The sequence below is a fragment of the Lethenteron reissneri genome, chromosome 8 (genome assembly GCF_015708825.2).
Source record: "Lethenteron reissneri isolate LAM-NWPU_2019-01 chromosome 8, ASM1570882v1, whole genome shotgun sequence".
In the NCBI taxonomy this organism is placed as follows: Eukaryota; Metazoa; Chordata; class Hyperoartia; order Petromyzontiformes; family Petromyzontidae; genus Lethenteron; species Lethenteron reissneri.
This window is the reverse complement of record NC_083786.1, coordinates 6,303,126-6,316,222: the sequence shown is the minus strand read 5'-3', so window position 1 is coordinate 6,316,222 and position 13,097 is coordinate 6,303,126. Positions and strand designations below refer to the sequence as shown.

Below are 13,097 nucleotides of genomic sequence, written 5' to 3'. Positions count from 1 at the left end.
GATGACTGTAACGCATTATTATTCCTGCATCTTCGATGAGCGTGGTTGACTACGCACGGTGCGAAAGAAGTTCAACATACAAACATTCTACAGCCAGGTAACTCATTGCCTCACCCCAACGCACTCCTGCAATCCATTCCTTTGGAGGCAAGGGTTGATGGAGCACGTACAGATTTGTTGAAGCTCCTCAACCCGCTGAAAGTTTGAAGTGACCAGCAGATGTCAGTACAGCAAGTGGGTTCTGGTATTTATATTTCATTTTACAAGAGGATCAGGAGAAGGCGCATTGCGCGAAAAGCATGAAACATGACAGGCCAATAAAGCCAAGAGTACCTGGCGACAGTCCATCACACGTGCGGCGAGGTGAACGCTCACGACTCCGCACAGACCGATACAAGAATCCATTGCTGTGTGGGCCATCTGCTGGCCACTCCACAGCCCGAGATGAAAGCAGCTAAACATGGAACATTTACACGCATTCAGATGTAGCAGGACTCTCTTAGAAGCAGAGTCTTGACAGTCAGGCTTTCCTGGATAAACAAATTGCATTGTCACGTATATTATTGTTCGTAGTAGTTGTTGTTGTTATAAATGTTATACTGTAGTGATTAGAGAATTAAGCCGCTTGGCCTACGTCAGCGCCGTGGCTGCCCGGGCCGCTACCGCTTCTCCCGTCTCCGTCGTCTCGTTCGTCTCGCGTCTTCCAGCAACTAACACGGCTAAACAAGGACGACTACCATGGCGCTAGAACTCGACGTGTTCGTGGGGAACACGACGCTCATTGACGAGGAAGTTTATCGGCTCTGGCTTGACGGACATTCGGGTGAGACGACCGCGTACGGCGAACCCAGCCCCGCGGGCCTGGGGCCACCCAAGCTGGGGGAGAAATCAGGCCAGACCGTAGGCTTCGCGGGTACCCCGTGTCCGGCCTTCTAACACGTTTGTGTGCCTCGTGTTAGTTTAAATGCGTGCCATCTAGGGGTCAGAGCAGTCACCATATTTAAGTGCGTTCTATATCTTTTTTAAAATTTTAATTATAATTTTCAAGCATGGTTAATGGTCGTAACAAGAGTGGAAATGCGCGGAGTTGGGACCCGATGCAAGTCTGTCCGTGGTGCTGATCGTTGTTCGCACGGCCACGATTATTGGTGGCGACTTGGGGAGGGAGCAGAGGTCACAAACGGGGTTTGATTCCTTACCCGATAGCCGGCCGCACCAGGGTCGCAAACGGGTACCCGTACCCGGCCGTACCCGGTCGTACTCTACCCGTACCCGGCCGGGTACCCTACTCGTACCCGGCCGGGTATCGGGTACCTGATTGCGACCTCTGGGATGAAGCCATGTTGCAGGCGCGGGTGGGTTGATTCTAGGAACTTGAATTGTGAGAAGAGACAAGACGTTGGGAAATGAGTGACAAACGGTGACTCACCAGTGACTCACGGCCTACCCGTACCCGTACCCGGCCGCACCAGGGTCGCAAACGGGTATCGGGTACCCGGTTGCGACCTCTGGGAGGGATGCCTTCGTCCAGCAGTGGATAGACCATGGCCTGACGATGCTGGTGCGTTAAGGGCCACAGCGGGGGGTGGAGGGAATGTGTGCCCGTTGCAAAGAGCCATAATCTCTTTATTTGTGTGCGTTTATATCATCGCCAGCTACGGACGAAAGTTTCTCACGATCCTGCGATTGTATTTGAGTCGTCAAGTTGACAAGGGGTGGGGAACCTTTTTTCTGCCAAGGGCCATTTGGTTACTGTATTTATAACATCATTCGCGGGCCATACAAAATTATCAACTTAAAAATTAGCCTGTTATATTTGGTCAAACATTTAATTAACTAACCCCTAATGCGATGGGCTGGAACTGCTTGTCTTTGGCGAGGCGTGTGATGTTAGCTGGTATTGATGATGTTGCTGCTACTAACAACTACTTTTCCAGGTTTGCTCCTAGATTTATTGAATTTCGAGTCCCGCCTGCGGTTGCCTTGGCAGGGCCAGACCAGATGATTTCGCGGACCTCATACGGCTCACGGGCCGGACGTTCTCGAGCACCTGCACGCAGTTTCACCGCTCCGTCTCCTGAACTCTTGGAACCCTCGTACTACCCTGGCTGTCACTCCGCTGTTATTCGTCTCGCCCACCGGCCATCGTGACTTGTAGCCACGACGTGCCCTGTCCAACAAGCACACCGTTTGAATTGTAATTCACCTTTAATCAAGGTGCGGAATTCTCAAATATTAGTTTGAATTTACCATAACCTGCCAATGTTCTCAAATCCCCCTTTTGGCACTCAAAGCAATTGCAAAAACGCATCTCCCCATCCTTCGCTGCACACTTTTCAATTAGTGCTGCATACTTTTCAACTAGTGCACTCGCTGGAGTGTTGGACTTATACGCCTGCTTGCTGGAGACGAGGTCTCCAAATTGTCCTTTCCAGGGATTCTCAAATCCAAGTCCTTGCAAATCACCAAGGCCTTGCAAATCACCAAGGCCCAATGATACTCATCTCGTTCATTGGCAACCTACAATATTGAACTGCTGTACATCTTCCACGAAGCTCATGGCCCATTCTCAATCGCGTCTGCACAAACCATGGAAGATGCGGATACCTGATCCAAAAATGGAAAATTAAAAACTCCAGTGTGCGCCTGTGGCCATCCAGAAAGAACCTACAACATATAAAGACGCAATGCCCGATCCACAAATAGGAAAGACACATTACAACGATACACTGCTAATCCTGACGAAGTTATCTGGCTTGACCACCTAAATGTAAAATTGTAGTTGTTGCTCTGCATCTCCATCAGCCATACAAAAGAAGAAGACTGCTGTACAGCCTTTGTATTATAAAAACATAATTTTGTTTTGTTTATTACCCATGGTTGTCACGAAACTCTATTTGAGTAAATTCCCTGGTAGGTCACCATCGACACACACATTGGGTCAACTTAAATCGTGGACACTTGGAACTTAAGGGAGAAACAAGCACTGTGGTCCGAGAAGCCCCAAGCGAGCACAAATAATACCCCTTATCCACTGACACATCTGAGCCGAGCCTGCACGGGGCCCTCACGGTACAGGTGCTTTTCCACTGGCTATTCACTGTGCCGAGCCAGGACCAAACCATCTGAATCTGGCTCGACCACGCAGGGTCAGGTGCTGGTTTAATAATTTTAATAACCCATGTATGACCGCCAAAATCTGGAATTTGACAAAAAAGGGTCCCATTGCATCATTCGGTACTCTTGAGCGTGTGACCTTAGGGTCGCGCGTTTATGATGCGTGACGTCTGTGGCATGGCTCAGCTTCTGCATTAGAAATACAGCCTGGTGGTCCTCCGAAGCTGCGAAAAGCTTGCTCGGCCCCAGCATGGCTCATTTGCCCACAGAAAAAGGACATAGGGGTCTTGAGTTGAGGCAGTGCGTTGAAACGCTTCGTTTAGCCACCGTTGCGTTTCCTCTGCCGCAGTGACCGACGCGGTGGGGATGCGGACACAGAGCGGCACTCTCCTACAGCGATCGGGTGCCACCATGGCACTGCTGCACAGCGACACCATGGACCAGTTCCGCTCGTGCCAGATGCTGGAGCGCCTGCTGCACACGCCGCACAAGCTGGCCAACCAGCTGCTCTACCAGATCCCGCCTCTCATGCGTGCCACGCTCATCGAGAAGTAATCTCCCTCACGGCAGCGCACGGTTTGTGTGCAGTCGACAGCACTAGACAACATTAACATTTACCTTTGTTACAATAGTACGGTTAGGGTGATGAGCAATGTTCTACGTTAATACGGACCGTGTCCGTCCAGTGCTCGCTGAGCTGCATTGGCTTCCGGTTGCCAAACAAATACATTATAAGGTTGCACTCATTACGGAAAGCCCTTGCCACAAATGAACCACAATACCTTGATAATCTCGTCAAGGAGCATAAACCATCATGCAAACGCCGGTCATCCTTGTAGCGATTTTTGACTAACCATCGAACATAGACGGTCACTGCATCGTGTGCTTGCAGATGTGCTTCTGCGGCCGTCTGGAACGCTCTTCCTGCGGATATGAGGAAGCTACTGGAGTTATGCACTTTTAAAATATAGATTAAAACGTAATTTTTTAGCTGATTTTTGTGTTTAGTTTGTTGCCCTTCCCCTGCACCTTTGATTAGCATGACAGGGTACGTAAGGTGCGAGAAAAGTTCAACATACATACATACGAGTTTGCTGATCCAGTTAAGGGTTACAGGAGTGATGTGAATATCTTGAGATGCTGCCAGCGAATGAGTGAAGCTTTGGGCATTGCTGGATGATAATACTATTTGGTAATACTGCATTGGCTGTGGTGCCAAGTCTATTATATGTTTTTCCTTCTCAGGCAGTATTATTTGCAAATGTGTTGAGTTCATTGCTGGATAATGTGCTCCATAGTTTGGCGGTGATAGCCACAGTCGCAATATTCCACTGACATAATATGCGGCCGCAGTTGCTTTGTGGTGTTCAGATGTGGTTCAAAGCGCACCACGTCTTCATGAAAGTGATTATAATGTGGAAGGAAAATGGTTTTGGGGAACATAGACAACCAGCTGGATAGATGCAGCGGCTCCCGATCTAAAAGGGAAAGAGTTGAGATTAGACAAAACCGTAATTCTGACGAAAAAAGAGAACCATGGCAGACAGACGATGATGATGAATTACAATACCATTTATTAACCCAGAAAAGTCTAATTGAATCTCTCTACTTTAACCTCCTGCACGTAAAGTACGTTATTCCAATAACAAAAATACAATGGGGTGTGCAGCTACATCACAAGCCATCTATTTTAATGGCAAACAAACACATTCCTATTTCCACATCCCACTGCCTCCTCCTCTTCGCGTAACCCATTCTGGGGCTCCTCCCACGCATGGCCAGGTACTACGAGTTTGACGAGGCGTTTGTGCGCGAGGTGCTTGGCAAGAAGCTCTCCAAGGGGACCAAGAAAGACTTGGACGACGTGAGCGCCAAGACGGGCGTCACGCTCCGCAGCTGCCGTCGCCAGGTCCATCCCGCACTCTCCCATATTTCGCTCCACGCGCTGCAAATTCTTGTCCACATCCTTCACTGTTGCCACCATCATCTCCATCTTATCACCCATCTCCATCACCCTGGCCGCTATTACTTTTGCCACTCTTACCACCATCTCTGTTGTCCTTGCCACCATGTTCATCGCTGTTGCCATCGTGACCAGTCACCGTTGCCACCATCATCTCCATCTTATCACCCATCTCCATCACCCTGGCCGCTATTACTTTTGCCACTGTTACCACCATCTCTGTTGTCCTTGCCACCATGTTCATCGCTGTTGCCATCGTGACCAGTCACCGTTGCCACCATCATCTCCATCTTATCACCCATCTCCATCACCCTGGCCGCTATTACTTTTGCCACTGTTACCACCATCTCTATTGTCCTTGCCACCATGTTCATTGCTGTTGCCATCATGACCAGTCACCATCATCTCCTTGACCCGTATCGCTATCTCTGCCACCATCATCTACATCATTCTGATCATAATTTGCCTCACCATCATTCGTGCCATTTCCGTCACTCACAAACATCTTTATTTCCCTCACCACTCATCTCCATCACTGTCACCATCATCTCCATCACTCTCGCAATCATCGCCATCTCAATATTGTCTGTCACCATCATGGCCATCTCCGGCACTCTCACCATCGTCTCCATCAAACTTGTCAGTATCTCCATTACTCAAACCACCGTCTCACTCACCCTCACTGCCATCTAGAATAGAATATGGTGAGGTAGCATGGAATTGTTTGGGTCCAATTTAGGCCAAACTCTGAACACCGTGTGAACCAACAATTCACGTATTATGAACCGAGCCGGAATGTGTCTTGTTCTGCATTTGATTTAGTTTGACAACTTTAAGCGAGTCTTCAAAGTGGTGGAGGAGATGAAGGGTGCACTGGTGGACAACATCCAACAGCACTTCCTTCTGTCCAGGAAGCTGTCCAGGTGAGGTGACACACTACACTAGCCAGGTGAGATAACTGCACAAACTAGCCAGGCGGACCACACACACACACCACAGTACATGGGCACCACACACATACACCACACATGTACGCTAATCAGGTAAGCAATACACAAACCAGCCATGTGAGATACACTAGCCGTTACGTACACACACATATTGGCCGGGTGAACAATACGCACACTCATCACACCACATGCACATACTAGCTCGGTGGGCTAAACACACGAGTACGCATGCATAGTGACACACAAATTGGGCAGGTGAACCACACACATACACAACCTGATCATGTGAACCATACATAGCTGCACACACTGCCCAGGTGAGACAAATACGTTGGGGAGGTGAGAGACAGATGAACAGGGTGAGCCACCCACCCACACACGCTCACCCAATAGCCAGGTGACCCAATACGGACATGATTCAGCGACCCACGGCGGACTCATTCGACACGGTGCTTTGGGCGGTGTTCACTCACTGGCGCAGGGGGGGCTGCGATGTCAGCTGACCAAGCGCGTGTGATCCGCAGGGACTATGCGGCAATCGTGTTTTTCACCAACAACCGCTTCGAGACCGGAAAGAAGAAGCTCCTGTATCTCACGTTCGAGGACTTTGCATTCTGCGCCGAGCAGCTCATCCAGAACTGGACGTTGGGTGCCGTCGGTGAGTGGGGGCTGTCAGTGAGTGGGCGCTGTTTACTAATGATGGGATAAATTTTGGGCAATGACCCATTGCCCGAAATATCACCTGATGGCGATGATGAATAATGGACACGGTGATCGTACAGTCTTGATAAGATAAGGGAAAAGTATAACAAAAAAACTTTATTCGCCATCTGGTCAGCAAGATGTTTTCCGCCTTGAAGCCATTTGATTTAAACTCGGCACCTGACCCTTAACAGCTGACCCCCTTGCCCCCCGCCACCCCCTGGCTACAGGTCCACAGGAGGATGACATGGACGTGGATCTCGATCGAGAGTTCCTGCAGGATCTCAAGGACCTGAAGGTGCTCATCTCCGACAAAGATCTGCTGGACCAGCATAAGAGGTGGCCCCTGCTGGACCTTGTTCTGACCTCTTGTGATGATCTCGTGCCTTGCCATGTCTCCACCACTCCTAGCTGTGGGAATGGGCTGTGTGCTGTGAGCGAACGCAGCTGCACTGCAGCCATGTGTAACATGGGGGAGGCACGTGTCTGCATTTTCTGCTTTGAGATAAACTTGCTGAATGTGCGTATGCATTTGTGTGTAAGTGTGTGTGTAGCGGAGCGGTTAGCGCACTGTGCTATGAACCTGGCGACTGATTCCCGCTCACGGCCAACACCAGTGAAGAATATCTGAACTCATCCTGGGCCTCCCCTAAATCGTCTCAGCCTCAAATGAGTACCTGGTGTGGTGTGTAAATATCGCCACTCAGGAGACAAAGGCAGCTGGGGGTGCTCGCTAATAGCCCTTGCCCCAACAGTCTGTTGAGGCTACATAGGGGAACTTTTGTGTTTGTGTCCACAGCTTGGTGTGCACCACACTTAGAGGCAAGATCACCGTCTTCAGCGAAATGGAGGCGAGCTTCAAGGTGCTTATTTTAATGAACCCACCCTCAAATCCCCATGTTTTTTAACATAACATTTACAGTTTGGTTCAAAGTAGCCGTTAAAAAATTTAGAACATCTCCCACCGCAGTTGGGCTTGCCTGCTGCCCCCCGTATCACGTTTCGGCCTTATCCGACCATCAGCTTGGGAAATTCTCCTGAGCCTTAGGGGGCACGGGTTTTACGGAGGCCGCCAAATGTGCATGATCAGGCGGGGTCGTGTACGCACGCGCAGCATCGCCGTACTGTAGAGAGACTGCCGTCGAAACTGCACTGGGCCCTGGCGCCCGTTCTCCGTGTTGACTTGACGCTCGTGCAGCACTACAGGACTTTAGAATTCTTTGACAGGCTCGTGAACGCATTGCGTAGCAAAGCAGATAAAGAGGCTTGCAGTCGCAGGTTAGTGTCGCTTTGTTGGCCATTTTGAAGTCGGTTTATTTCAGGTCAGGCTAGCGGAGCTTAGGACCTCTCTTTCAAAGGTATTAAAACACGCGCAATTCCCACCAGGGCACGAAACGTGGTGCAGAAAGAGGGTTTTGAGACGGGTGCTCTGTGCCCGCCCCTGCCACATCTCTTCCTCCAGCCTGCTACCCACAATCCTCAAGACTCATCAGCAAAGTCATTTCTATCGTAGCAGGGTATAAACAATAACAGACACACACTCTCAATTATGAACACTTAAGAGGACGCCTCTAGAGAGAGGAAGCGGAGAGAGAGAGATCTGTCACTCAGTACAAGACGCAGAGCAGATCCTCTTCAGAGGTGAGTGGAACAAACACCAGAAACGAAGTGGAAGGCCTCACATGGCCATGGGTTGTATGACTGTAAACCGTGGTCCCTGGGTCCTCTCCGCTCGTGCTCTTGAGCACTCCAAGTTGATAGACTCCCCCTTATTGCGGGCTCCCTTCCGTTTCATTCACAAAGTCCCTTTACATTTCTGGCCCCGGCTGTACCACGAGGGGGCCGCGCTGCTCAAACGGACCCCTTCATCTGGTGACATGACGCCGATAGTGCGATCGGGATAACGGTGGGGAGGGGGGGAAGAAGACGAGAGAAACTTTCGTACAAACACGCACGCCCTCGCACAAAACACCGATGCTCGTCCTCGGCTTTCTAAATTGAGCTGTGACGGCAGGCGCTGTCTCGCGGGATCGTGAACATCGCCGTGAAGCTCATGCACAGCAAGGACGTGCGAGACTTCTTCATCGACCTCGTCGAGAAGGTGAGCCCTGTGAACTCCGCGACCCGCGTTGGATTCCGGCTCACGGCCAAAAATAGTGGCGAATGTTTGAACCAAGCCTGGGCCTCCCCCAGGTGTGGTGTGGAAATGTCAACACTGGGGAGACAAAGGTGGGTGTGGTATTAGCCCCCCCCTCCACCGTGCAGGCCTTCATAAGTGCTCGCTAGCAGCACTTGGCCTAACAGTCTATTGATGGCTATATGGGGAATCTTTGTGTGGATACGTGGGTGTGGAAGTTTGTGTGTATATGTAAGTGTGGGGTCTGTTCTATGTGTGCGTGGGGATGTGGGTGAGGTGTGGTGTGTAAAGAACAACGCTCGGGAGATAAATCGGCTGGTCATGGTTTTGACTACGCCAAGCCCTCGTGTGCCGTTCTTGCCTTGATGGGTGGTCACGAACAGCCCTTACCCCGAGATTCGATACCACCAAACGAGGCACCTTGGTTTGGCGTCTACTGCCTGCACGTGCCTGCCATGCGGCTCTCACTTGGCTAAGGTAGAACTAGTTTCCAAGTGCGTGTGCAAGTCATCATTATCAACCTTGTTCACTACCGGATGAACACCTCCCCGAGATATCACCATCACTCAAGATCTTGGGATGTTACAATCCACCTAGCGCCTGTATACGAGCTGATTCCATCGCTCCAGTTAACGCGGTTGACGTCCACACGGACGCGAGCCGTCCTTTAGCTGCCGCTCTCTTGTTAGTCTTGACCACCGTGTGCGCTCTGTGTGTGTGTGCGCGTTAGTTCATCGAGCCCTGCCGTGCCGATCGATGGAGCCACAATGACGTGCGGCTCTTCCTGACGCAGTACGCCAACTCCGCCAGCGCGCTGGACGCCTTCAAGTACGTTTACAATGCGTGCTTTGCGTGCTCGTTTACCCGCGTGCGTATGCGTCCTTGAGTGTGAAGTACACGCATGTACATGTGCGTGCGTGTATATGTGCACACAGGCACCAGCTGCTGTGGGAGCGCTACATGGGCACCGTCCGCAGCTGCGTCCTCAAGATGTACCACGAGTGAGCGGCTGCAGCGGCGCAGGCGCTGTCGCCACCGAGAGCACTGCCCTGAGTTGAGAGCCACCGGCACGGAGGAGGAGCAACCGGGACAGCCCACCAGTCCCGCCGTTGCTCCCCACCAACCATGTTCACACGGCGCTTGTGGAGAGGAGTTAACTTTGAAGTAGAAATCCTCCCCTTGCTCCTCAGGTATCCGCTCGCAAGTTGCTGACGTCGTTAAGCGATAGACAACAACAGCGGTTGACAGCAGCCATTGGCCACGGAGGTTGCAAGCAACGGCTGACATCAGTGGTTGACAACTGGGGTTGGATTTCGCGGTGTGTGGGTGGGATGAGGCTATATCTCGACGCTGGCTGCTAAGGCCCCCTCGTCACGTGGCTGAGTTACAACTTGGCGTGTGCCCTTGTGGGGCGTCATGGGTAACAGGTAAGAGATAGAAAGTGCGTTACGCCAGGTGAAATGAGAAACGTCTTTAGCCCAGAGGTTCGTAAGCCGAGGGACTAAAACTGTATTTTGTTTTTGCTGGGAGAAATTAACTTTCCTATCAGTTGATTGTATATTTGGTACCCATGGCTGTGTTAAGTGCCTATGAGGCATGTCTAATCAACACCAGTAGTTATGACTATAATAAATAATAGGTTAATTAATTATCACAGTCTTTTCCTGTCATTGAAAGTGACTTAACATGTGACTGTTAAACCTTGTGATTGTTGCTATTTTTTTCGTTATATAAGCTCACCGACATGACTTTAGACATAATAGTAATACCTTTTCGCAACAACCATCCCTTGATGCGCGGCACGGTTAGCTGCTGCTTCAATTCCAACGATTACTCTCGGTAAGCAGTGGAAGAATAATCAAAAGTAATCGGTCGTACTTGGAGTCTTTTGGAAATCGCGCGCGATGGGTGTCTGGGGTTGAGGTGGCACGCGGTGCAGGCAGCGGTCTCGCGCCATGGGACAAAGTCTCCACATTGGACACGCTTTGCCCATTTTCTGGGCACCGCTGAGCGCTTGGTGGAGTTGGGATCTGCGCGTTGATGTGTGAACGTGTGTGTGTTGTGTGTGTGCGAGAGGGTGATGTTGTACGAGTGATGGCGCAGTGGTTAGCGCTTTTTGCCGTGAAACCGGCGACCCGATTTTGATTGCAGCTCACGGACAACATCGGTGACGAATATTGGGGACTCCACTAGGTCGGCTCGCTTTTAAATGAGTACCCGATGTGGTGTGTGAACAATCGTATCGGGGAGACAAAAGCGGCCGGGCGTGGAAGCTAGCCACATCTTGCCTTTGCCGGTCTTCATGGTGCTCTCACACAGCACTTGCCCAACAGCCTGTCTTGGATACGCAGGCGATCTTTGTCTTTGCCTGTCAACTATTCACTTACTATATTTTACCAGGTAAGGCCCATTGAGATGTATAGCTGTATTTCAGAAGCGAGCTGGCCACAAATGATAGCTCAATGAAGTGGCTTAGGGGCCGTCCATAAATGACGTCACGCACCTGGGGGGGAGTCAGACATTTGAGACGATGTGTGACGAGGGGGGGGGGTGAGAAATGTGACGTCACATCAAAATGCGCACCTTTAAATATATATAGACAACACGTTCTACTTAAATATACGTTTTAATAAAAACATTATCCTACAATAGAGTGCAGCGCCACATTAAATATGCACTACAATGACAATAGTTTAAAGCGATTTGAAGCATGTTTTTTGGGGGGGGGGGGCAGAGCTTTGTGACGTCATATTTGAGGGGGGGTTCTGACTTTGTGACGTCGTGTAACGAAGGGGGGGGGGGTCAAAATCGCGTGACGTCATTTATGGACGGCTCCCTTATATGGAAATGTATCGCAGCCAAATACTCCGAACTGCTTTAGAGCTGTGCCAATGATGGTGGTGGGATGATGCCGTGTGTGTATGTTGGTGGAAACCGCGACTCCACCTGGACCCCCTCCGTGTGAGCAATACCACAAAAGTCTGTAACACATTTGAAAATCGCCGTGTAAATAACGCAAACGAATTGAATGCTTTGCCTAATAGAGAACATAAACCCACACTTGCGCTTCTATAGTTCCTCTTCCAACAATGGGCGATACACTCCGCTGTGGTCTTGGCTTGACCGGCTGAATGTGGAATTGTCGCTCAGCATCTCCATCAGCCGTACGAAAGAAGAATAAGAAGAATCGGCGATGTGCTGGGAGGATCCTGGGCAAGGTCCCCCCGGTGTGAAAAATGAAATGCATCTTCTTGGTTCTATCGGTAAAGTCACGTAAAAGGGAGGTAATCAAATAATAGAAATAAAACATAGAAGAATTCTCACGACGTTTCGGCCACAACGCAAGCAGCCGTCCTCAGGTGAAGACCAGGTCTGTTGGGGAGACAGCGTCTGACGGGGGGACAGCGTATTTAATGTTTTATTTGTATTATTTTATTACCTCCCTTCAACGTGACTTTACCGAAAGAACCAAGAAGACGAATCCCTGCAGTCGCGAAAGCTTTAAATCGAAAAATGAAATGCAGTTGCACCGCCTGCACATTCACCCATTCACCTCTCGTCCACGGGTTGCAACAGAAATATTGTACTTGTTGGTATCACCTGCAGTCGCTAAACTTGAGTTGCAACTTGCGAATAAAAGTGAATGAATCAATAACCTCAATAAGCATGTGCATCACATTCTCCGCTTGTATTGTCCCATCTACGCTGGCATCGCTAAATGTTTTCCACCTCGTGGGACTTTTGATGGATCTGTGATGAGTGAGCTGGCCTCTGTGGCTCGAGTAGTCGAGGAGACTGGGCTTTGAGGGAGGAGGAGGTTACAAGGGGCCACCCTCGTTTAGAGAGCCGAACCCCCAGATGAAGGAATCGGCCACCTCTCCATCATCCTTCACTTACCACCCTTGCAGAGAGAGAGTGGGTGCCTCCTCTGCGGCGGTGGGTATTGTTGCTGTTAATCCTCAACACCAGCGTGCCGAGCCCTTGTGAGTCTAGCCCCGTGTGTATGTGTGGAGGGTGTTGGTGGTGAAGTGAGCGAATGTTGAAGGCAGCTGCCCGAGTCTGGTGGCGGCCCAAGAGGCTGAACACGTGGAGGGCCACAAGTGTGGACAATGGGGGGAGGTGGGTGGGATGGGGTGGGGGGGTTGGGAGTTTAGTGGGAAGGTGCGCGCGAGTTCGGGGTCCGGGTGAGAGGCCGAGTGGCAGCAGCTGCTGCGTCTCCGGGGCCTCG

General features: G+C 50.6%; 1 protein-coding gene across 1 annotated transcript; it reads left to right on the top strand.

The window, feature by feature from the left end:
• Positions 1 to 284: 284 nt before the first annotated feature.
• On the top strand, positions 285 to 10,574 carry FIBP (FGF1 intracellular binding protein). The gene is made up of 10 exons (XM_061581765.1): positions 285 to 823; positions 3,467 to 3,668; positions 4,900 to 5,026; positions 5,903 to 6,003; positions 6,555 to 6,688; positions 6,963 to 7,071; positions 7,532 to 7,595; positions 8,747 to 8,833; positions 9,600 to 9,697; positions 9,805 to 10,574. Exons 1-10 carry the CDS (start codon positions 739 to 741, stop codon positions 9,872 to 9,874), a joined length of 1,077 nt encoding a protein of 358 aa, XP_061437749.1. The 5' UTR covers positions 285 to 738; the 3' UTR covers positions 9,875 to 10,574.
• The last annotated feature ends 2,523 nt before the right edge of the window (positions 10,575 to 13,097 follow it).